The 26323-nt window shown below is 47.2% G+C and overlaps 1 protein-coding gene across 2 annotated transcripts in view; it reads right to left on the bottom strand.

Moving 5' to 3' along the window:
• The window catches only part of LOC124033516 (neuropilin-2-like), a 279974-nt gene extending 258103 nt beyond the window's left edge, over positions 1-21871 (bottom strand). The window contains exon 1 of one of the 2 annotated variants that reach the window (XM_046345568.1): positions 20922-21871. In XM_046345568.1, coding sequence (XP_046201524.1) covers positions 20922-20994 — 73 coding nt within the window. In that variant the 5' untranslated portion in view covers positions 20995-21871. The remainder of the gene's footprint in view (positions 1-20921) is intronic. The other variant, XM_046345650.1, reaches the window with a different exon arrangement.
• Positions 21872-26323: the final 4452 nt, after the last annotated feature.

Raw genomic sequence — 26323 nt, 5'->3', positions numbered from 1 at the left:
GCACACTGCATGACTTAATGCCCACTGTGCTGTGAATCGTCCCCTGCCTGTCCTCTTCAATGTGTCAGATATTGAAAAGGAACAATAAGAACCAGATGCCTCAACTGTGATAGACTTTTGAAGTGTTGACATTTCCACAGCTACTATACCTTAAAAGGCATGTTTTATGTACTGCGGTCTCTTCTCCGTTGCTCTTCGATGGCCCTTATTCACTACCAAATATAGGCCCACAGTACACTGACAAACACGCACACGCACACGCACACGCACACATACACACACATACACACACACACATGCACGCACACACGTAGCACACGCACACGCACACACGCGCACGCACACTGACGCACGCACACACACACACACACACACACACACACACACACACACACACACACACACACACACACACACACACACACACACACACACACACACACACACACACACACACACACACGCACACACGCACACACACGCGCACGCACACTGACGTACGCACACGCACACATACACACACGCATACACACACACACACACACACACACACACACACACACACACACACATGCACACGCTCACACGCACACGCACACACACGCGCACGCACACTGACGCACGCACACGCACACATACACACACACACATACACGCACACACACACACACACACACACACACACACACACACACACACACACACACACACACACACACACACACACACACACACACACACGAACGCATGCGCACGCACACACACACACATACACACACACATACACGCACACACACACACACGCACGTACACGGACACACGCGGACACACGCACACACACGCACACATACACACACACATACACACACACACACACACACACACACACACACACACACACACACACACACACACACACACACACACACACACACACACACACACACACACACACACACACACACACACACACACACACACACACACACACACGCACGTAGCACACATTGCAAGTGTAACGGATGTGAAACGGCTAGCTTAGTTAGCGGTGCGCGCTAAATAGCGTTTCAATCGGTGACGTCACTTGCTCTGAGACCTTGAAGTAGTGGTTCCCCTTGCTCTGCAAGGGCTGCGGCTTTTGTGGAGCGATGGGTAACGATGCTTCGAGGGTGACTGTTGTTGATGTGTGCAGAGGGTCCCTGGTTCGCGCTCGGTATGGGCGACGGTCTAAAGTTATACTGTTACACAGGTACATCTTCTTTCTTACATAAGAGGAAAACAACAAAATATTTTCAACATTTGGCTCCCTTCCCCAAGTTCCCTCCTAGTGTCTGTTATCATTTCTCCCATCCTCACGTTCCCTCCTAGTGTCTGTTATCATTTATCCCATCCTCACGTTCCCTCCTAGTGTCTGTTATCATTTATCCCATCCTCACGTTCCCTCCTAGTGTCTGTTATCATTTATCCCATCCTCACGTTCCCTCCTAGTGTCTGTTATCATATATCCCATCCTCACGTTCCCTCCTAGTGTCTGTTATCATTTATCCCATCCTCACGTTCCCTCCTAGTGTCTGTTATCATTGCTCCCATCCCCAAGTTCCCGCAAAACACCAATCTCAAAGTAAACAGTGAAGAGGCGACTCCGGGATGCTTGGCCTTCTAGGCAGAGCTGCAAAGAAAAAGCCAGAGCTCTGACTGGCCAATAAAATAAAATATTTAGATGGGCAAAAGAACACAGACACTGGACAGATGAACTCTGCCTAGAAGTCCAGCATCCCGGAGTCGCCTCTTCCCTGTTGACGTCGAGACTGGTGTTTTGTGGGTACTATTTAAATAAGCTGCCAGTTGAGGACTTGTAAGGCGTCTGTTTCCCAAACTAGACACTCTAATGTACTTGTCCTCTTTCTCAGTTGTAGTGGGGGGCTGTCGTGAGGGCTCAGAGAGAAGAGGAGACAGGAAGAGGCTGACTGCCGAGCAGAGCAGAGCGAAGAGAAAGAGTACTTCAGTTTCTGTGCTGTTCCAGGAGTCTAGCGCTCTCCCCACTCTGACGCACGCTGCCACACGCTATCACACAAACACACACACAGAGACACACACACACACACACACACACAGTCAATGGGGGCACAGGGTGGAGGAGGGGAGAGGGGAGGAGACATCAACCCTGTTTGCGCTCCTCTCTCATTCTCTTTATTTCACACACAGTCAGAGATACACAGTTAGATTATTTACACAGTCAGAGATACACAGTCAGATTATTCACAGTCAGAGACACACAGTCAGATTATTCACAGTCAGAGACACACAGTCAGATTATTCACACAGTCAGAGATACACAGTTAGATTATTCACACAGTCAGAGATACACAGTCAGATTATTCACAGTCAGAGACACACAGTCAGATTATTCACAGTCAGAGACACACAGTCAGATTATTCACAGTCAGAGACACACAGTCAGATTATTCACAGTCAGAGACACACAGTCAGATTATTCACACAGTCAGAGATACACAGTCAGATTATTCACACAGTCAGAGACACACAGTCAGATTATTCACACAGTCAGAGACACACAGTCAGATTATTCACACAGTCAGAGACACACAGTCAGATTATTCACACAGTCAGAGACACACAGTCAGATTATTCACAGTCAGAGACACACAGTCAGATTATTCACATGGTCAGAGATACACAGTCAGATTATTCACACAGGATAGTCCGTAGTGTAGGCGATAACGTGTCCTGTAACTAAACTCTGTGTGACACCCAAAGCATGACATGATGACTAGTCACCCAAAGCATCACAAGATGACCAGTCACCCAAAGCATCACATGATGACCAGTCACCCAAAGCATCACATGATGACCAGTCACCCAAAGTATCACAAGATGACCAGTCACCCAAAGCATCACAAGATGACCAGTCACCCAAAGCATCACATGATGACCAGTCACCCAAAGCATCACATGATGACCAGTCACCCAAAGCATCACAAGATGACCAGTCACCCAAAGCATCACATGATGACCAGTCACCCAAAGCATCACATGATGACCAGTCACCCAAAGCATCACATGATGACCAGTCACCCAAAGCATCACATGATGACCAGTCACCCAAAGCATCACAAGATGACCAGTCACCCAAAGCATCACATGATGACCAGTCACCCAAAGCATCACATGATGACCAGTCACCCAAAGCATCACATGATGACCAGTCACCCAAAGCATCACAAGATGACCAGTCACCCAAAGCATCACATGATGACCAGTCACCCAAAGCATCACATGATGACCAGTCACCCAAAGCATCACATGATGACCAGTCACCCAAAGCATCACATGATGACCAGTCACCCAAAGCATCACATGATGCTGTCTTCCTATGTCAGATCTATCAAAGTGATCCATTTTTACATCACAACGGTTCACGACACATCCATTATCACTGAAAATGAAAATGTTTTTTCCTCTCTATCAGTATGGCTGTGTCTAACTGACAGACAGACTGCCTACCTGACAGACAGACTGCCTACCTGACAGACAGACTGCCTGCCTGCCTGATATATGGGAGAGTATATCTGTTTATCAGAGACAGACAGGGTTCTTAGTGTAGAGAGAGACAGACAGACAGGGAGCTTAGTGGAGAGAGAGACAGACAGGGAGCTTAGTGGAGAGAGAGACAGACAGGGAGCTTAGTGGAGAGAGAGACAGACAGGGAGCTTAGTGGAGAGAGAGAGACAGACAGGGAGCTTAGTGGAGAGAGAGACAGAAAGGGAGTTTAGTGGAGAGAGAGACAGACAGGGTTCTTAGTGTAGAGAGAGACAGACAGGGAGCTTAGTGGAGAGAGAGACAGACAGGGAGCTTAGTGGAGAGAGAGACAGACAGGGAGCTTAGTGGAGAGAGAGACAGACAGGGAGCTTAGTGGAGAGAGAGACAGACAGGGAGCTTAGTGGAGAGAGAGACAGACAGGGAGCCCAGGGGAGAGAGAGACAGACAGGGAGCCTAGGGGAGAGAGAGACAGACAGGGAGCCTAGGGGAGAGAGACAGACAGGGAGTTTAGTGTAGAGAGAGACAGACAGGGAGTTTAGTGGAGAGAGAGACAGACAGGGAGTTTAATGGAAAGAGAGACAGACAGGGAGTTTAGTGGAGAGAGAGACAGACAGGGAGCTTAGTATAGAGAGAGACAGACAGGGAGTTTAGTGGAGAGAGAGATACAGACAGGGAGCTTAGTGGAGAGAGAGACAGACAGGGAGCTTAGTGGAGAGAGAGAGACAGGGAGGGAGACAATGAGCCTTGGTAAGGGGTGAACTGAGGTGTGTTCCTGTCTCCTGTAGACAGACACATCATCAACAACAGCATCAGGCCATACAAGCCGTCTGACTCTCCTCCCAGCCCTACAAGGCCTCTGAGTCTCTCCTCCCAGCCCTACAAGTCCTCTGAGACTCTCCTCCCAGCCCTACAAGTCCTCTGAGACTCTCCTCCCAGCCGTACAAGTGCTCTGAGTCTCTCCTCCTAGCCCTACAAGCCCCCTGAGACTCTCCTCCCAGCCCTACAAGCCCTCTGAGACTCTCCTCCCAGCCCTACAAGCCCCCTGAGACTCTCCTACCAGCCCTACAAGCCCCCTGACTCTCCTCTCAGCCCTTTGACTCTCCTACCAGCCCTACAAGTCCTCTGAGTCTCTCCTCCCAGCCCTACAAGCCCCCTGAGACTCTCCTCCCAGCCCTACAAGCCCTCTGAGACTCTCCTCCCAGCCCTACAAGCCCTCTGAGACTCTCCTACCAGCTCTACAAGCCCTCTGAGACTCTCCTCCCAGCCCTACAAGCCCCCTGAGACTCTCCTACCAGCCCTACAAGCCCTCTGACTCTCCTACCAGCCCTCTGAGTCTCCTACCAGCCCTCTGAGTCTCCTACCAGCCCTCTGAGTCTCTCCTCCCAGCCCTACAAGCCCTCTGAGTCTCTCCTACCAGCCCTACAACCCTCTGACTCTCCTACCAGCCCTACAAGCCGTCTGACTCTCCTACCAGCCCTACAAGCCGTCTGACTCTCCTACCAGCCCTCTGACTCTCCTACCAGCCCTACAAGCCCTCTGACTCTCCTCCCAGCTCTACAAGCCCCCTGAGACTCTCCTACCAGCCCTACCAGCCCTCTGAGACTCTCCTCCCAGCCCTACAAGCCCTCTGACTCTCCTCCAAGCCCTACAAGCCGTCTGACTCTCCTACCAGCTCTACAAGCCCTCTGAGACTCTCCTCCCAGCCCTACAAGACCTCTGACTCTCCTCCCAGCCCTACAAGACCTCTGAGACTCTCCTCCCAGCCCTACAAGCCCTCTGACTCTCCTCCCAGCCCTACAAGACCTCTGAGACTCTCCTCCCAGCCCTACAAGACCTCTGAGACTCTCCTCCCAGCCCTACAAGACCTCTGAGACTCTCCTCCCATCCCTACAAGCCCTCTGACTCTCCTCCCAGCCCTACAAGACCTCTGAGACTCTCCTCCCAGCCCTACAAGACCTCTGAGACTCTCCTCCCAGCCCTACAAGCCCTCTGACTCTCCTCCCAGCCCTACAAGACCTCTGAGACTCTCCTCCCAGCCCTACAAGCCCCCTGACTCTCCTCCCAGCCCTACAAGACCTCTGAGACTCTCCTCCCAGCCCTACAAGCCCTCTGACTCTCCTCCCAGCCCTACAAGACCTCTGAGACTCTCCTCCCAGCCCTACAAGACCTCTGAGACTCTCCTCCCAGCACTTACAAGACCTCTGAGACTCTCCTACCAGCTCTACAAGCCCTCTGACTCTCCTCCCAGCCCTACAAGACCTCTGAGACTCTCCTACCAGCTCTACAAGCCCTCTGAGACTCTCCTCCCAGCCCTACAAGCCCTCTGACTCTCCTCCCAGCCCTACAAGCCCTCTGACTCTCCTACCAGCCCTACAAGCCCTCTGACTCTCCTACCAGCCCTACAAGCCATCTGACTCTCCTACCAGCTCTACAAGCCCTCTGAGACTCTCCTCCCAGCCCTACAAGCCCTCTGACTCTCCTACCAGCCCTACAACCCTCTGAGACTCTCCGCCCAGCCCTTACAAGCCCTCTGAGACTCTCCTCCCAGCCCTACAAGCCCTCTGATACTCTCCTCCCAGCCCTACAAGCCCTCTGACTCTCCTACCAGCCCTACAAGCCCTCTGACTCTCCTACCAGCCCTACAAGCCGTCTGACTCTCCTACCAGCTCTACAAGCCCTCTGAGACTCTCCTCCCAGCCCTACAAGCCCTCTGACTCTCCTACCAGCCCTACAACCCTCTGAGACTCTCCGCCCAGCCCTTACAAGCCCTCTGAGACTCTCCTCCCAGACCTACAAGCCCTCTGAGACTCTCCTCCCAGCCCTACAAGCCATCTGACTCTCCTACCAGCCCTACAACCATCTGAGACTCTCCTCCCAGCCCTTACAAGCCCTCTGAGACTCTCCTCCCAGCCCTACAAGCCCTCTGAGACTCTCCTCCCAGCCCTACAAGCCCTCTGACTCTCCTCCCAGCCCTACAAGCCCTCCGAGACTCTCCTCCCAGCCCTCTGAGTCTCTCCTCCCAGCCCTACAAGCCCTCTGAGTCTCTCCTACCAGCCCTCTGAGTCTCTCCTCCCAGCCCTACAAGCCCTCTGACTCTCCTCCCAGCCCTACAAGCCCTCTGACTCTCCTACCAGCCCTACAAGCCCTCTGACTCTCCTCCCAGTTCTACAAGCCCTCTGACTCTCCTACCAGCCCTACAAGCCCTCTGAGACTCTCCTACCAGCCCTCTGAGTCTCTCCTCTCAGCCCTTTGAGTCTCTCCTACCAGCCCTCTGAGTCTCTCCTCCCAGCCCTACAAGCCCTCTGACTCTCCGCCCAGCCCTACAAGCCCTCTGACTCTCCTCCCAGCCCTACAAGCCCTCCGAGACTCTCCTCCCAGCCCTCTGAGTCTCTCCTCCCAGCCCTACAAGCCCTCTGAGTCTCTCCTACCAGCCCTCTGAGTCTCTCCTCCCAGCCCTACAAGCCCTCTGACTCTCCTCCCAGCCCTACAAGCCCTCTGACTCTCCTACCAGCCCTACAAGCCCTCTGACTCTCCTCCCAGTTCTACAAGCCCTCTGACTCTCCTACCAGCCCTACAAGCCCTCTGAGACTCTCCTACCAGCCCTCTGAGTCTCTCCTCTCAGCCCTTTGAGTCTCTCCTACCAGCCCTCTGAGTCTCTCCTCCCAGCCCTACAAGCCCTCTGACTCTCCGCCCAGCCCTACAAGCCCTCCGAGACTCTCCTCCCAGCCCTCTGAGTCTCTCCTCCCAGCCCTACAAGCCCTCTGAGTCTCTCCTACCAGCCCTCTGAGACTCTCCTACCAGCCCGACAAGCCCTCTGAGACTCTCCTCCCAGCCCTACAAGCCCTCTGACTCTCCTACCAGCCCTACAAGCCCTCTGAGACTCTCCTCCCAGCCCTACAAGCCCTCTGACTCTCCTCCCAGCCCTACAAGCCCTCTGACTCTCCTACCAGCCCTACAAGCCCTCTGAGACTCTCCTCCCAGCCCTACAAGTCCTCTGACTCTCCTACCAGCCCTACAAGCCCTCTCTGAGTCTCTCCTCCCAGCCCTACAAGCCCTCTGACTCTCCTCTCAGCCCTCTGACTCTCCTACCAGCCCTCTGAGTCTCTCCTACCAGCCCTACAAGCCGTCTGACTCTCCTACCAGCCCTCTGAGTCTCTCCTACCAGCCCTCTGAGTCTCTCCTACCAGCCCTCTGAGTCTCTCCTCCCAGCCCTACAAGCCCTCTGACTCTCCGCCCAGGCCTACAAGCCCTCTGAGACTCTCCTCCCAGCCCTCTGAGTCTCTCCTCCCAGCCCTACAAGCCCTCTGAGTCTCCTCCCAGCCCTACAAGCCCTCTGACTCTCCTACCAGCCCTACAAGCCGTCTGACTCTCCTCCCAGCCCTCTGACTCTCCTCCCAGCCCTCTGACTCTCCTCCCAGCCCTCTGACTCTCCTCCCAGCCCTACAAGCCGTCTGACTCTCCTCCCAGCCCTACAAGCCGTCTGACTCTCCTCCCAGCCCTACAAGCCGTCTGACTCTCCTCCCAGCCGTACAAGCCCTCTGACTCTCCTCCCAGCCCTACAAGCCGTCTGACTCTCCTCCCAGCCCTACAAGCCGTCTGACTCTCCTCCCAGCCCTACAAGCCCTCTGACTCTCCTCCCAGCCCTACAAGCCGTCTGACTCTCCTCCCAGCCCTACAAGCCCTCTGACTCTCCTCCCAGCCATCCGTTATCTGAGCCTCCTGTCCGCCCGCTATCAGTCGTGATGTTGTTCACACAGAAACAAACCCTTTTCTCTCATTTCTTCTTCCACTAGTTGTCTTATTGCAGGTTTGTGGTTTTCAGTACATGATCACCCCATAACACACACACCCCAACAAACACACCATAACACACACACCCCATAACACACACACCAAACCACACACACACACACACACCACAACATAACACACACCACAACACGTCCCTTCATAAATAAGAGTAAACGGTGCTAAGTATCCAAGTGGGGAATGAGAATACGGATACATGATTTATTTATCCTCTCTCTCTCTCTCTCTCTCTCTCTCTCTCTCTCTCTCTCTCTCTCTCTCTCTCTCTCTCTCTGTCTCTCTCTCTCTCTCTCTCTCTCTGTCTCTCTCTCTCTCTCTCTCTCTCTCTCTCTCTCTCTCTCTCTCTCTCTCTCTCAGACTCTCTCTCTCTCTCTCTCTCTCTCTCTCTCTCTCTCTCTCTCTCTCTCTCTCTCTCTCTCTCTCTGTCTCTCTCTCTCTCTCTCTCTGTCTCTCTCTCTCTCTCTCTCTCTCTCTCTCTCTCTCTCTCTCTCTCTCTCTCTGACTCTCTGACTCTCTGGCATGTTCTGGATCGGATGACTTTGTTTCACCGATTCAGCACTTTCTTCCTCGCCAGATTAAACTAGCTCTTGTTTGTTGGCCTGAATTGCAAATATCTGTATCTGACCTTATTCGGGAAGAGTTAGAGATGAATTTCCCTAAAAATAAATTCCCTGAGATTTTGTTGCCTTGCCAAAGAGGATAGATACATGTTCTAACGGAGGTGTTAAAACAATGAATGATGAACTCATTCAGCCAATCCCTATTGGTCAACTCCTATCGGTCAACTCCTATTGGTCAACTCCTATTGGTCAACTCCTATTGGTCAACTCCTATTAATCAACTCCTATTGGTCAATCCCTATTGGTCAACTCCTATTGGTCAACCCCTATTGGTCAACCCCTATTGATCAACTCCTATTGGTCAACTCCTATTGGTCAACTCCTATTGGTCACCCCTATTGGTGAACTCCTATTGGTCAACTCTTACTGGTCAACTCCTATCGGTCAACTCCTATTGGTCAACTCCTATTGGTCAACACCTATTGGTCAACCCCTATTGGTCAACTCCTATTGGCCCCTATTGGTCAACTCCTATTGGTCTACTCCTATTGATAAACCCCTATTGGTCAACCCCTATTGGTCAACCCCTATTGGTCAACTCCTATTGGTCAACCCCTATTGATCAACTCCTATTGGTCAACCCCTATTGGTCAACTCCTATTGGTCAACTCCTATTGGTCAACCCCTATTGGTCACCCCTATTTTTCAACTCCTATTGGTCAACTCTTACTGGTCAACTCCTATCGGTCAACTCCTATTGGTCAACTCCTATTGGTCAACTCCTATTGGTCAACCCCTATTGGTCAACCCCTATTGGTCAATCCCTATTGGTCAACCCCTATTGGTCAACTCCTATTGGTCAACCCCTATTGGTCAACTCCTATTGGTCAACTCCTATTGGTCAACTCCTATAGGTCAACTCCTATTGGTCAACCCAGTTCAATGTAACATGGATAGGGTTTAGGCTACTGTCATTCATTATTCCATTCACTCAGTTCAATGTAACATGGATAGGGTTTAGGCTACAACATGATACTATAATTGTTCCTGTACCCATCATGAGGTTGCTACAACGCTAGCCTATAAATGACAGTTTACAACGTAGGTGCACACAGGTGGAGAGACCAGTTGGAGTAATCAAGGTGACAGACAGTGACACATTCAATACCGCCTTGCCCACACTGGCCTGCATCTAGCTGATCCGGGGTGGAATCATTAGTCCAACAGTTGCAAATTAGAGTTTCTATTGGACAAATGAGTTCCCGTTTGCTTCCGTTTAAGAAAAGTTTTTCAACAGAATTGGCGGAATGAATACACCCCTGATCACAAGCAAACACAGTTCACTTTCATGATCTAAGGTGGAATCATTAGTCAGTGGTGAAAACAAGAGTTTATATTGAACAAATTCAGGTCGGACTCTGTTTGCTTCCGTAAGAAATGTTTTGTAACAGAATCAGCGGAATGAATACATCCCACCCTTTCTATCACACAACACACAACACAACACACAACACAACACACAACACACAACACACAACACACAACACAACACACAACACAACACACAACACACAACACAACACACAACACAATACAACACAACACACAACACACAACACACAACACACAACACAATACAACACAATACAACACAACACACAACACAACACACAACACACAACACAATACACAACACACAACACAACACACAACACAACACACAACACACAACACACAACACACAACACACAACACAACACACAACACAACACACAACACAACACACAACACAACACACAACACACAACACACAACACACAACACACAACACACAACACAATACAACACAACACAAAATAACACACAACACAACACACAACACACAACACACTACACAACACACATCACAAAATAACACACAACACACAACACACAACACACAACACACAAAATAACACGCAACACAACACACACACACACACACCATAACACATACAACACAACACACACACAACAAAACACAACACACAACACAACACAGACATGTACCATAACACACACACACAACACACACATACCATAACACACACACAACACACACATATGTTAAAGGAGGGGTCTTGACCCTAGCCAGGTGCCTTAAATTAGACCACGGAGATCTGAGAGAGAGACGGATCCTTTATCACACCAAGGATGAGGGTATGAGCTTTACGGAACAGAGGGGAAAGGAGGGAGAACCTCCTAGACCCAACACCAGACGAACAACCCCATTAGAGAACCTCCTAGACTCAACACCAGACGAACAACCCCATTAGAGAACCTCCTAGACTCAACACCAGACGAACAACCCCATTAGAGAACCTCCTAGACTCAACACCAGACGAACAACCCCATTAGAGAACCTCCTAGACTCAACACCAGACGAACAACCCCATTAGAGAACCTCCTAGACTCAACACCAGATGAACAACCCCATTAGAGAACCTCCTAGACCCAACACCAGACGAACAACCCCATTAGAGAACCTCCTAGACTCAACACCAGACGAACAACCCAATTAGAAAACCTCCTAGACTCAACACCAGACGAACAACCCCATTAGAGAACCTCCTAGACTCAACACTGGACGAACACAACCCGATTAGAGAACCTCCTAGACTCAACACCAGACGAACAACCCCATTAGAGAACCTCCTAGACTCAACACTGGACGAACACAACCCCATTAGAGAACCTCCTAGACTCAACACTGGACGAACAACCCCATTAGAGAACCTCCTAGACTCAACACCAGACGAACAACCCCATTAGAGAACCTCCTAGACTCAACACTGGACGAACACAACCCGATTAGAGAACCTCCTAGACTCAACACCAGACGAACAACCCCATTAGAGAACCTCCTAGACTCAACACTGGACGAACAAAACAAAACCTAACCCTAAGCCACGATTTGGTGATTTCTGGTATATCTTTATAATAAATCGGAGCATGTTTTTGGATTCGTTCACAGGATTAAGTAAAACACCACTGAGAGGTAATATTGACAGTTAAATGTATACTCTTAACGTTTAAAAAACGATGCTGTCGCTGCTTCCTGTTGACAAGACATTTTGATAAATAGCCCAATGCTAAAACACACACAGCTTTAACGCGTCCAAATCAATAACTAATATGCAGAAACAGTTTGAGATGTATTGAATGCATCTACACAAATGCAACAATAGTAATTATTTTAATGGTATTTAAAAAATATATTTTTAAAAACCTTATAAAACTGAACAAGCACCAAAAAAAACGGGTTGTTTTGACAAGTGGCAATAAATCACTCATATTGATTAGGGGGGTGGGGTGGGGGAGGGGGGGTCTGGTCGTGTGAGCTGTTGAAACTACCACATCAACAACAACAAAAATACAGTGAAACAGGAGATGTTTTTTTTCTCCCTCGCTGGTAAGAGGACAAGCTGTAGTCAGCTACATTTCAAAGTATTGGATTTTTTTTATACGTGGGGTCACCTAAACAGAAAAATAAACACGACCCTGTTTTTATCAATCACTCAATATGGATTATAATGTTTAAAATCAATTGTGCAAGAAAGGGGTGGTGGGGAGATGAGGTTTTACACGTCCTGGTAAAAGTAACACAGCTTCGAAACCACACGGAATCTGGGAATAATGTGTACATCACTGGTTAGAGGACAATTTGTAGAAGACAGCCAGAGACAATTTGAAGTGTTGCATTTTGATTCAAGTGGGTCTCCAACGCGCAAAGTGTCAATCACCCATAATCAACAAAATGACGGGCAAAACCTTTGTATGTGCGGGTTAGGGTGGGTTAGTGTGGGTTAGTGTGGGTTAGGGTGGGTTAGTGTGGGTTAGTGTGGGTTAGGGTGGGTTAGTGTGGGTTAGTGCGGGTTAGGGTGGGTTAGTGTGGGTTAGGGTGGGTTAGTGTGGGTTAGTGTGGGTTAGGGTGGGTTAGTGTGGGTTAGGGTGGGTTAGTGTGGGTTAGGGTGGGTTAGTGTGGGTTAGGGTGGGTTAGTGTGGGTTAGGGTGGGTTAGTGTGGGTTAGTGTGGGTTAGGGTGGGTTAGTGTGGGTTAGGGTGGGTTAGTGTGGGTTAGTGTGGGTTAGGGTGGGTTAGGGTGGGTTAGGGTGGGTTAGGGTGGGTTAGTGTGGGTTAGGGTGGGTTAGTGTGGGTTAGGGTGGGTTAGTGTGGGTTAGTGTGGGTTAGGGTGGGTTAGTGTGGGTTAGTGTGGGTTAGGGTGGGTTAGGGTGGGTTAGTGTGGGTTAGGGTGGGTTAGTGTGGGTTAGGGTGGGTTAGTGTGGGTTAGGGTGGGTTAGTGTGGGTTAGTGTGGGTTAGGGTGGGTTAGTGTGGGTTAGGGTGGGTTAGGGTGGGTTAGTGTGGGTTAGTGTGTGTTAGGGTGGGTTAGTGTGGGTTAGGGTGGGTTAGTGTGGGTTATACAAAACGCCACACTGAAACGTGGAATAACTTCAACGAATCGACGAATCACAACCCACAGCAGCAGGACATCAACAGTGATAGCGGTTGTCTGTCACTTTTAGTGACAGTTTGACTGTCAAATCAGTGTATTGGCCTCTGGCCAAATTGAGAGAAAAGGGGTGTGTCATTCACCAACCTGAGGGAAAAGAGAAAACTTTCCTACACACGCCTTTCCTAAACACGCCTTTCCTAAACACGCCTTTCCTAGACACGCCTTTCCTGAACACGCCTTTCCTAGACACGCCTTTCCTACACACGCCTTTCCAAGACACGCCTTTCCTACACACGCCTTTCCTAGACACGCCTTTTCCTAGACACGCCTTTCCAAGACACGCCTTTCCTAGACACGCCTTTCCTAGACACGCCTTTCCTAGACACGCCTTTCCTAAACACGTCTTTCCTAGACACGCCTTTCCTAGACACGCCTTTCCTAGACACGCCTTTCCTAAACACGCCTTTCCTAAACACGCCTTTCCTAAACACGCCTTTCCAAGACACGCCTTTCCTAAACACGCCTTTCCTAGACACGCCTTTCCTAGACACGCCTTTCCTAGACACGCCTTTCCTAGACACGCCTTTCCTACGCATTTCTCAGAAGTTGGTGTTGAAACTATGTAAATACACACACATATTCTGCTCCTTTGGTAGATTTAAAAATAGTCTTGATGTTATTATTTAAGGTTGGGAAAGTATTTATGAATAATATAGAAACAGGTTTGTAGAGCCTTTACTCAATAAATATATTGGTAAATTTAAAAAATAGTGTTTTGATTCATCCTGACAGTTGCCATATTCAAGTTCAAACCAGCAAATATTGGAAGGTGAGAAAAGTGTGCAATAGGGATTGACCAATAGGGATTGACCAATAGGGGTTGACCAATAGGAGTTGACCAATCTATGGACACACCTCCTCCACTACACCTCCATTAATACAGTGTATCTGTAGACACACCTCCATTATACAGTGTATCTGTAGACACACCTCCATTAATACAGTGTATCTGTAGACACACCTCCTCCTCCACACCTCCATTAATACAGTGTATCTGTAGACACACCTCCATTAATACAGAGTATCTGTAGACACACCTCCTCCTCCACACCTCCATTAATACAGTGTATCTGTAGACACCTCTCCATTAATACAGTGTATCTGTAGACACACCTCCTACACACCTCCATTAATACAGTGTATCTATAGACACGCCTCCTCCACTACACCTCCATTAATACAGTGTATCTGTAGACACACCTCCTCCACTACACCTCCATTAATACAGTGTATCTGTAGACACACCTCCATTAATACAGTGTATATGTAGACACACCTCCATTAATACAGTGTATCTGTAGACACACCTCCATTAATACAGTGTATCTGTAGACACACCTCCATTAATACAGTGTATCTGTAGACACACCTCCATTAATACAGTGTATCTGTAGACACACCTCCATTAATACAGTGTATCTGTAGACACACCTCCATTAATACAGTGTATATGTAGACACACCTCCATTTCTTTGATCTCCACCCAAAACGAATAGCAGGAGAATAACAGGTGAATAACAGGTGAATAACAGGAGAATAACAGGTGAATAACAGGTGAATAACAGGAGAATAACAGGTGAATAACAGGAGAATAACAGGTGAATAGCAGGAGAATAACAGGTGGATAACAGGAGAATAACAGGTGAATAACAGGAGAATAACAGGTGAATAGCAGGTGAATAACAGGAGAAAAGCAGGTGAATAACAGGTGAATAACAGGAGAATAACAGGAGAATAACAGGTGAATAGCAGGAGTATAACAGGTGAATAACAGGTGAATAGCAGGAGAATAACAGGTGAATAACAGGAGAATAACAGGTGAATAACAGGTGAATAACAGGAGAATAACAGGTGAATAACAGGAGAATAACAGGTGAATAGCAGGAGAATAACAGGTGAATAACGGGTGAATAACAGGTGAATATCAGGTGGAAAAACAGGTGAATAACAGGAGAATAACAGGTGAATAACAGGTGAATAGCAGGAGAATAACAGGTGAATAACAGGTGAATAACAGGTGAATAACAGGTGAATAACAGGAGAATAACAGGAGAATAACAGGTGAATAACAGGTGAATAACAGGTGAATAGCAGGTGAATAACAGGTGAATAGCAGGTGAACAGCAGGTGAATAACAGGTGAATAGCAAGTGAACAGCAGGTGACTAACAGGTGAACAGCAGGTGACTAACAGGTGAAAAGCAGGTGAATAGCAGGTGAACAGCATACTATTTATCATGCTTCAGTTCAAGATCAGAATACGAGTAGAGAGAAAAGTTTATAAAAAAATAAATCCCTTTCCATTTCCCCATTCCATTTCCCTTTTCCCCATTCCATTTCCCCTTTCCCCATTCCATTTCCCCTTTCCATTTCCCCATTCCATTTCCCCGTTCCATTTCCCCATTCCATTTCCCCTTTCCCCATTCCATTTCCCCATTCCATTTCCCTTTCCATTTCCCCTTTCCCCGTTCCATTTCCCCATTCCATTTCCCCTTTCCCCGTTCCATTTCCCCTTTCCATTTCCCCTTTCCCCTTTCCATTTCCCCTTTCAATTTCCCCTTTCCATTTCCCCTTTCCCCGTTTCATTTCCCCTTTCCATTTCCCCTTTCCATTTCCCCTTTCCCCTTTCCATTTCCCCTTTCCATTTCCCCTTTCCATTTCCCCTTTCCCCATTCCATTTCCCCTTTCCATTTCCCCTTTCCATTTCCCCTTTCCCCATTCCATTTCCCCTTTCCCCTTTCCATTTCCCCTTTCAATTTCCCCTTTCCCCATTCCATTTCCCCCACCATAGTGGAGCAGTTGCAGCAGCCCATTTCTTCAACTGCCTTTAACATGGTGCGCAGTCGGGCTACACAGAACTAGGACCAAATCTAATGACATTTTAAATACATTTTATACCACTGTGTTCAAGCCAGAGGAGAACATCTCTTGTAATGGAATTGAGATGAGACATGTCCTGATGTAAAGTGTGAATACAAACAAAATAAGTTATTGAGGGAGGATAAATCCATGACCAAAACTACAACATAAGTATCTTCTCAAACTGTTGCTTCACATGAAGAAGTCTATGCACACACACACACACACACACACACACACACACACACACACACACACACACACACACACACACACACACACACACACACACACACACACACACACACACACACACACACACACACACACTGAAAAAACACACACACACACACACACACACACACACACACACACACACACTGAAAACACACACACACACACACACTGAAAACACACACACACACACACACACACACACACACACACACACACACACACACACACACACACACACACACACACACACACACACACACACACACACACACACACACACACACTGAAAAAACACACACACACACACACACACACTGAAAAAAAACACACACACACACACACACACACACACACACACACTGAAAACACACACACACACACACACACACACACACACACACACACACTGAAAAAACACACACACACACACACACTGAAAAAAAAAAACACACACACACACACACACACACACACACACACACACACACACACACACACACACACACACACACACACACACACACACACACACACACACACACACACACACACACACACACACACACACACACAGAGAGAGAGAAAACACACACACACAGAGAGAAAACACACACACACAGAAAACACACAGAGAAAACACACACACACACAGAAAACACACAGAAAACACACACACACACACACACACACACACACACACACACACACACACAGAAAACACACGGAGAAAACACATACACACACAGAGAAAACACACACACACAGAAAACACACACAGACACACAGATAAAACACACACAGACACACAGATAAAACACACACGCGCGCGAGGATTCCCATCGGTGCAGCTGTTTACTGCTAGAAATCAACAGAAACAGCAGCAGATTTAAGCAGGTGGCTTGTGTTTCACTACAGTGAACACAGTTTCACGACACTACAATTTTGACCAGCAAACACAACAAAACATACCAAACTCCTAGTTATTACAGCACGGCAAACCGAAGGAGAAAGGTCTGGATTATACTGCAGTAGAAAACACTGACTGTATGGATACTGCTGTCTGTTATTCTGTAATTGACTAACAGCCAATAATTGTTTATTTACCCACATGATGATGCCTGGTTAAACCAGCCAGAATGAACACCTCTCTCTCTCTCTATTTTTCTCTCTCTATATATCTTTTTTTTCTCTCTCCTCCCTCCCTACCTCTCTCTGCCTCTTTCTCTCTCCTCCCTACCTCTCTCTCTGTCTCTTTCTCTCTCCTCCCTACCTCTCTCTCTCTCTGTCTCTTTCTCTCTCCTCCCTACCTCTCTCTCTCTCTCTCTGTCTCTTTCTCTCTCCTCCCTACCTCTCTCTCTCTGTCTCTTTCTCTCTCCTCCCTCCCTACCTCTCTCTCTCTCTCTGCCTCTTTCTCTCTCCTCCCTACCTCTCTCTCTGTCTCTTTCTCTCTCCTCCCTACCTCTCTCTCTCTCTCTGTCTCTTTCTCTCTCCTCCCTCCCTACCTCTCTCTCTCTCTGCCTCTTTCTCTCTCCTCCCTACCTCTCTCTCTGTCTCTTTCTCTCTCCTCCCTACCTCTCTCTCTCTCTGTCTCTTTCTCTCTCCTCCCTACCTCTCTCTCTGTCTCTTTCTCTCTCCCTACCTCTCTCTCTCTCTCTCTTTCTCTCTCCTCCCTCCCTACCTCTCTCTGTCTCTCTCTTTCTCTTTCTCTCTCCTCCCTACCTCTCTCTCTCTCTGTCTCTTTCTCTCTCCTCCCTACCTCTCTCTCTGTCTCTATCTCTCTCCCCCTACCTCTCTCTCTGTCTCTTTCTCTCTCCTCCCTACCTCTCTCTCTGTCTCTATCTCTCTCCCCCTACCTCTCTCTCTCTTTCTCTCTCCTCCCTACCCCTCTCTCTATCTCTATTTATCTCTCTCCCGCTATCTCGATATTTCCCTTTCTCACACACACAGTGTTCAGTCTGGTTAAATGAGGCTAGCGCTTCATGTGGGTATAAACCAAGTAAGGAGAGCAGTACTAGAACTACCAGGCTACCAAACTACCAGGCTACCAGACACCCAGGCTACCAGACACCCAGGCTACAAGTCTACCAGGCTACCAGGCTACCACACTACCAGGCTACCAGGCTACCAGACTACCAGGCTACCAGGCTACCAGGCTACCAGGCTACCACACTACCAGGCTGCCAGGCTACCAGACTACCAGGCTACCAGATTACCAGGCTACCAGGCTACCAGACTACCAGGCTACCAGACTACCAGGCTACCAGGCTACAAGACTACCAGACTACCAGGCTACCAGGCTACCAGGCACCCAGGCTACCAGACTACCAGACTACCAGGCTAAGCTACTGGTTTTGTCCCCCCGAAGGAAAAGCCTCTAATATCTGATTAGTTCACAGACTTCCATCATGGAGATAAGATAATACCATAGTAGTATAAACATTTCAAGACCACAAAACACCCCTTTGCTTTAATGCTCATTCAAACATGAAAATGGATTGTACGGATAAATACGTGTGATGTTGCGCTATTAGAGCCTACTATGTTATTACTAAGCTATAAGGTTTAATTATTTAGAAAGGTGCAAAGTTGTAAGATAATGCAGTGTCTTTCAATTACTGTGACATTATCAATAATAACATCGTGTTATTTCCATGTTATTATTAGCCCACTATCTATATATTTTGTATTTCAAACGTCAAAATAAAACCTACCTTTGAAATATGTTTGAGATTCAATAGAAAACCACATGCGACTCGATTGTGAAGAGATGGGATCCGTGAAATCAAACGGACAAGAATAAAAAAAAGTTTTCTTCACCAAACATTTAGCACGATTATGTGTTTTGCCAGTGAGGCTACTGATTCCCCGTCCCGGATATCTGGAGCGGGTTCATTTAGTTACCAACTCCGCCAGTCTCTACAGCCTGCTCTCAGGAACAACATCTAACTTAAGGTCAAGCCATTTCAAACGGACAAAAAAAAAACAACGAGCACCGGTTCAAGGGACGACGACATACACACAACTTTTCAAAACGGATCCCCAGCCAAATCCAATGCTGTTTTTTCCCCTGTAGGCTACGTCGAGTTCACTCGCTGATACAAATCAGGTTTTTGATTTGCTAAACAAACTGTCATTTGACAGCAATCAATTGAGACACTGCCTGCCCGTTTTAATCACAAGCTATATGGATTGTTAGGAGTTAAAATGGGCTCGTGAGGGGTAATACTGTAGCTAGACTTTAAATGATTGTGACAAATAAATTATAAATCATGTCACTAATGTAAATAGAAAACCTTTATAGGTTCCACTAAACACATTGAAATGAATTAAACACTACATATAAACACCGAATCATTAGACCCAAGACAGTGTAATTAGATCCAAAAACATAATCCACTCATAGAATCAAAGGTTACATCTGAGAGATTAAAGAATATATTGGATTTTAATTACAACAAAAAAATGGAACGCAGATTTGAGATGAGCTTCGTGTGAAGTTAAACCGCTGACTGTCTTATCATTTCAACAAGACGCCCTGATGACAAGAGGAGAACAGGGGCTTTGTTTAGGGTGTCAGGTAGCGTAGCGGTTCAAGAGCGTAGTTCTGGTTTGAGTCTCCAAAGCCGACTGGGTGGAAAGCCCTGTCGGTGTTCCCTTGAGCAAGGCACTTTGACCCTACTTGCTCATGTAAATCGCTCTGATTAAAGAGCGTCTGCTAAATGACATACACGTTTTTGAAATCACCGAGTACACTAAAACTGTTGAAATGTAATCTCAATTAATAAAATATTAGATCAATTGATAGGCTATTTAGGCTGTAACTGTACATTCCACTTTAAAAATCATAGATGTTGTGTGTAAAATGAAGATACAAAGGACGGCCCCGGGGAACTAGTTGGGCTCACGACGACGCCTGCGGCAAGAGGAATAACCGTAGCTGAACGAGCGCCCGGTTGACAGTTCCAGCGTTTAAAACACATAACACATTGTTCAGCTGTCACTGTCCGTCCTTGACTATGTGACTGTCTGTAAGGGATATAACATCTTCATGTGTTAACACGGAGATTTTGACTTGATAGTCTGATCTAAAACATATGCTTCAATCCACGTCCAATCAGCATAAAAACCACGAGGACTAGACGAGTGTTGCTCTACAATCTATAAGGGAAACACATCGCTATCTTCTTCTTTTCCCAAGGCTTTAAGGGTAAAATAATTATCTAGCCTATTTATGTCAGTTTTAGTCATGTCTCAAATCACACGTTTGTGTGAACATTTGGCATGTTTTGGTTGTTGTTCTAAGGCGGTAAAAGCCCAAATGAATCGCTCCGGAATTAAACTTACCTTCTTCACCGATCACTACTTGTGGTAAACAAACGGCCAGTAAACATCCACAGAGCCACGGTAATATATCCATTTTCCGAGGTGAAGTTTCACCCTTCCCAATCCCGGAGACAAGAAGTCGCCGTGAAAGTCTTCTTCCTCGTGCAAACTGTTTTCTCCGGTCACGGTAACACGCGTCTCCACCGGGAAGACGTTGGTCTGTGGTTCGGTGTTCAACACAAAAGTCGATATCGATTCTCACCCGTTTAACACTTGTTTTGTTTATTTTTTTTATTTTTTATTAATAATATTTTCTGCCCCGTTATTTCAATTCAATCATTTAAAAGATTCAAAACCATTCTGGCCACTGCGGCGTTCAGAATAACGAGAAAAAATACATAAAACGTCAATTCCATTCCAGATAATATTCTATTACAAAGAAATTATGGAAAATAAATTATCAAATCTGTATGAATTCATTCAGAAGTCCGTAGCGGTTTTTAGTCCACGGAATTGATGCTTTCTCTAGCAGATATCTAAAGTGAGTGTTTTGGTTGCCTCCAAACCAGTGACAAGATATTTGTTTTGTATTTCCTTTGACTTTCTCCCTCCAGCGTATTTACTTGTCCAAAAAAAAATAAAAAAATCACCAAAAAAAAACCACCAAAAAACACACAAATCTTAACGAAATAGTCCAACTGTCCAAGGCTCGTCGGTAAAAACGATCTTTCATAGAATGCAAACCAAAACGGTCCGTAATTGCCGTTATTACCCAGAGCTCTATAATCTATCGGTAACACTCCGTTCTCTCTCCGCTCGTCCAGAGGCACACAGCTCCTTCCCTCTGCTCTGATCGGACTATTCTGGCTTGAGTTTTGAAGGCTCCGTGTTCCAGCAGCGAGAACGCAGGCAGCCAGCATGTGTATGTAATAACGTTAGAGCGGAGCAGCTATCACATTACAGTCAGCACCTCGACCCGCCTCCCCACAGCCGCTGATTAAAGAGGACCACTCACTGCCTGCTGCAGCTTTCTTTCTTTTACTTATTTATATATATATATATAATATATAAAAAAAGACGGACAAGGGAACTGGAAAAATAGAAGCGGTGCGCGCGCGCACACACACACACACACACACACACACACACACACACACACACACACACACACACACACACACACACACACACACACACACACACACACACACACACACACACACACACACACACACACACACACACACACACACACACACACACACACACACACACACACACACACAGTTTCATGCCTCATGGGTCGTGAAATACCATGTTGGTGGCTTCATGCAGTAACCACTGACTGGTTGGTAAAAAAAACAAGAAGGCCTAGTATTTATGGAGAGCGGTGGACAAGACACATGTGCTTAGATATAAATTCCGTATTCTTAGAAAAGAGGAAGAATCATTAAACAGTCCGCTAGCCACCACCGTCACGGGATTACCAAACAGCTACTGAACAAACATAAGGGAAGCATGGAGATATAACGATGTCAGCAATAATTAAAAAAACACATACGGAGAAAGACACGTAATCATAAATTATGACTTACAAAGTCCTTCTAAGTCAATAGTGTCCACTCCAACAAACAAACAAAAAAACATTTTTTTTAGGACACAAACCATTGTATTTTATTGAAATGCAGTAGTACTGTACTGTGAAGATGCTGACATGGTGTTACTGCAGTAGTGATAGCTTGACATGCCAACTCAGGCAGCAGAGTGGTAAATGTGTGTGGTTGCGCTGGTGATATAAACGCACCAACCGCTTGACAGCCTGCCACGTACAGTAGCGTAACAAGGGGTTGATGGGACTCTAAATCATCACAATAAGACGGGAAAAACAGAAGGACGACACAAACCCCTGTCATGAATAAAGACAGAAACATAGACTAAAGATATATGCAAGATGACAATCAAAACCTCATCTCTTCTGTAAGGCTATAAAACCCTTACATGTACATACGTCTCACACAAGAAGAGGCAGGATTTATGGAACGTAAAACTCAGAAGAGATAAGAAACTCCGTATCAATTCAACCATTAGAGTGAGAAAGCTTGTGAAAGAGGTAAATCCGTTTGGGAGTCGAATGATGGAATAAAAGTCCCTCACGGCCACACTCTGAACACATCAAAGCTTCTTCTATGCATCCCATTCATTTAGAAAAACCCAATCGTTCCCAGAGCCTACCCGCTACTCGCTCCATAACGTACCCACCCTGGACCCGCCCAGGCCCGCCCGGTTTGGTTCTCCAACCCACCACACCACCAGCACTAACTACAGACATGAACTCTTGGTGGAGGATTTATAATGACACAGTTATACTCTGCAGCGGCCAGCTCCTTAGATAACACTTCTTCTCAGAAACAGAGGGCTAGTCCAAAGTAGTGCACTATATAGGGTGCCTTCAATGACTTAGGGGGGAACACGTTAGCTGAGGTTTTCAAATCAAATCAAATTTTATGCGCCAAATACAACAACCTTATCGTGAAATGCTTACTTTCAAGCCCGTAATTAATCAACAATGCAGTTTAAGAAAATAGAGTTTAGAAAATATTTACTACACAAACGAAAGTTTAAAGAAAAAGTAACACACAAATGATAGTAAGGAGGCGATAACAGGGGTGGACCGAGTCAATGTGCGGGGGTACAGGTTAGTCTAGGAGATTGAGCTAATATGTATGTATATGTAGGTCGGGGTAAAGTGACTATGCATTGATAAAAAACAGCAAGTAGCAGCAGTGTAGCAACAAATGGGAGGTCCATGTAACTAGTCCTCTGGCCAGTTGATTCATTGTTCAGCAGTGTAGCAACAAAGGGGAGGTCCATGTAACTAGTCCTCTGGCCAGTTGATTCATTGTTCAGCAGTGTAGCAACAAAGGGGAGGTCCATGTAACTAGTCCTCTGGCCAGTTGATTCATTGTTCAGCAGTGTTATGTCTTGGAGGTTGAAGCTGTTGAGGAGCCTTTTGGACCTTTAAGGAAACATGGTGGAGAGATTTCCTGTCTGGGCAAATATCTCCCATTTACCACTATATCTCCTAACACCCCTCTATACCCCTCTTCCCTAACGTACTCAGGATACCCTCTATGCCCCTCTTCCCTAACGTATTCAGGATACCCTCTATACCCCTCTTCCCTAACATACTCAGGATATCCCTCTATACCCCTCATCCCTAACGTACTCAGGACAACCCACTATGCCCCTCTTCCCCTTTTCCCTACTGCTACAGACCCCCAGGCTGGCAGGCCTTACCTCCACCTACTGCTACAGACCCACAGGCAGGCAGGCCTTACCTCCACCTACTGATATAGACCCCCAGGCTGGCAGCCTTTACCTCCACCTACTGATATAGACCCCCAGGCTGGCAGCCTTTACCTCCACCTACTGCTACAGACCCTCAGGCTGGCAGGCCTTACCTCCACCTACCTCCACCTACTGCTACAGACTCAGACTACAGACTCAGATCCAATTACCTGGGCTAAGCAGGGGGGTGTTGCTCCCTGCTGGACAGGTCTCTGGAGTTCTGCTGTTGGCAGGCTGTGGGCTGTGGGGTCCTGAGCTCATTACCTCCGTGTCTGGCTCCCAGAGCGTATCCCAGGACTCCCTGAAAAACAGTGGCAAGTGTTACACAGTGCACTATCGGAGCTAAATAAATGATAAGAATGAAAATGGAAAGGCTCTCTGGAGGAAAACCTGGACTGGCATGGGTCTGTGTGGAGTTAACTGGTGGTGAGGAAAGGAAATGCCAAAGAGATAGCTAGTGGTAGGTAGTGGAGATAGCTAGTGATAGCTAGTGGTAGGTAGTGGAGATAGCTAGTGGTAGGTAGTGGAGATAGCTAGTGGTAGGTAGTGGAGATAGCTAGTGGTAGGTAGTGGAGATAGCTAGTGATAGGTAGTGGAGATAGCTAGGGATAGCTAGTGGTAGGTAGTGGAGATAGCTAGTGATAGCTAGTGGTAGGTAGTGGAGATAGCTAGTGATAGCTAGTGGTAGGTAGTGGAGATAGCTAGTGATAGCTAGTGGTAGGTAGTGGAGATAGCTAGTGATAGCTAGTGGTAGGTAGTGGAGATAGCTAGTGGTAGGTAGTGGAGATAGCTAGAGATAGCTAGTGGTAGGTAGTGGAGATAGCTAGGGATAGCTAGTGGTAGGTAGTGGAGATAGCTAGTGGTAGGTAGTGGAGATAGCTAGGGATAGCTAGTGGTAGGTAGTGGAGATAGCTAGTGGTAGGTAGTGGAGATAGCTAGTGGTAGGTAGTGGAGATAGCTAGGGATAGCTAGTGGTAGGTAGTGGAGATAGCTAGTGGTAGGTAGTGGAGATAGCTAGGGATAGCTAGTGGTAGGTAGTGGAGATAGCTAGTGGTAGGTAGTGGAGATAGCTAGTGGTAGGTAGTGGAGATAGCTAGGGACAGCTAGTGGTAGGTAGTGGAGATAGCTAGGGATAGCTAGTGGTAGGTAGTGGAGATAGCTAGGGATAGCTAGTGGTAGGTAGTGGAGATAGCTAGGGATAGCTAGTGGTAGGTAGTGGAGATAGCTAGGGATAGCTAGTGGTAGGTAGTGGAGATAGCTAGTGGTAGGTAGTGGAGATAGCTAGGGATAGCTAGTGGTAGGTAGTGGAGATAGCTAGGGATAGCTAGTGGTAGGTAGTGGAGATAGCTAGGGATAGCTAGTGGTAGGTAGTGGAGATAGCTAGGGATAGCTAGTGGTAGGTAGTGGAGATAGCTAGTGGTAGGTAGTGGAGATAGCTAGTGGTAGGTAGTGGAGATAGCTAGGGATAGCTAGTGGTAGGTAGTGGAGATAGCTAGTGGTAGGTAGTGGAGATAGCTAGGGATAGCTAGTGGTAGGTAGTGGTGAGCTAGTGGTAGGTAGTGGGATAGCTAGTGGTAGGTAGTGGAGATAGCTAGGGATAGCTAGTGGTAGGTAGTGGTGATAGCTAGTGGTAGGTAGTGGAGATAGCTAGTGGTAGGTAGTGGAGATAGCTAGGCATAGCTAGTGGTAGGTAGTGGTGATAGCTAGTGGTAGGTAGTGGAGATAGCTAGGGATAGCTAGTGGTAGGTAGTGGTGATAGCTAGTGGTAGGTAGTGGAGATAGCGAGTGGTAGGTAGTGGAGATAGCTAGGGATAGCTAGTGGTAGGTAGTGGTGATAGCTAGTGGTAGGTAGTGGAGATAGCTAGGGATAGCTAGTGGTAGGTAGTGGAGATAGCTAGGGATAGGTAGTGGAGATAGCTAGGGATAGGTAGTGGAGATAGCGAGTGATAGCTAGTGGTAGGTAGTGGAGATAGCTAGGGATAGCTAGTGGTAGGTAGTGGAGATAGCTAAGGATAGCTAGTGGTAGGTAGTGGTGATAGCTAGTGGTAGGTAGTGGAGATAGCTAGGGATAGCTA

This window comes from Oncorhynchus gorbuscha, linkage group LG01 (assembly GCF_021184085.1).
Source record: "Oncorhynchus gorbuscha isolate QuinsamMale2020 ecotype Even-year linkage group LG01, OgorEven_v1.0, whole genome shotgun sequence".
Classification (NCBI taxonomy): domain Eukaryota; kingdom Metazoa; phylum Chordata; class Actinopteri; order Salmoniformes; family Salmonidae; genus Oncorhynchus; species Oncorhynchus gorbuscha.
The sequence above is the reverse complement of the archived record's forward strand: the minus strand, read 5'-3'. Positions and strand labels throughout refer to the sequence as shown.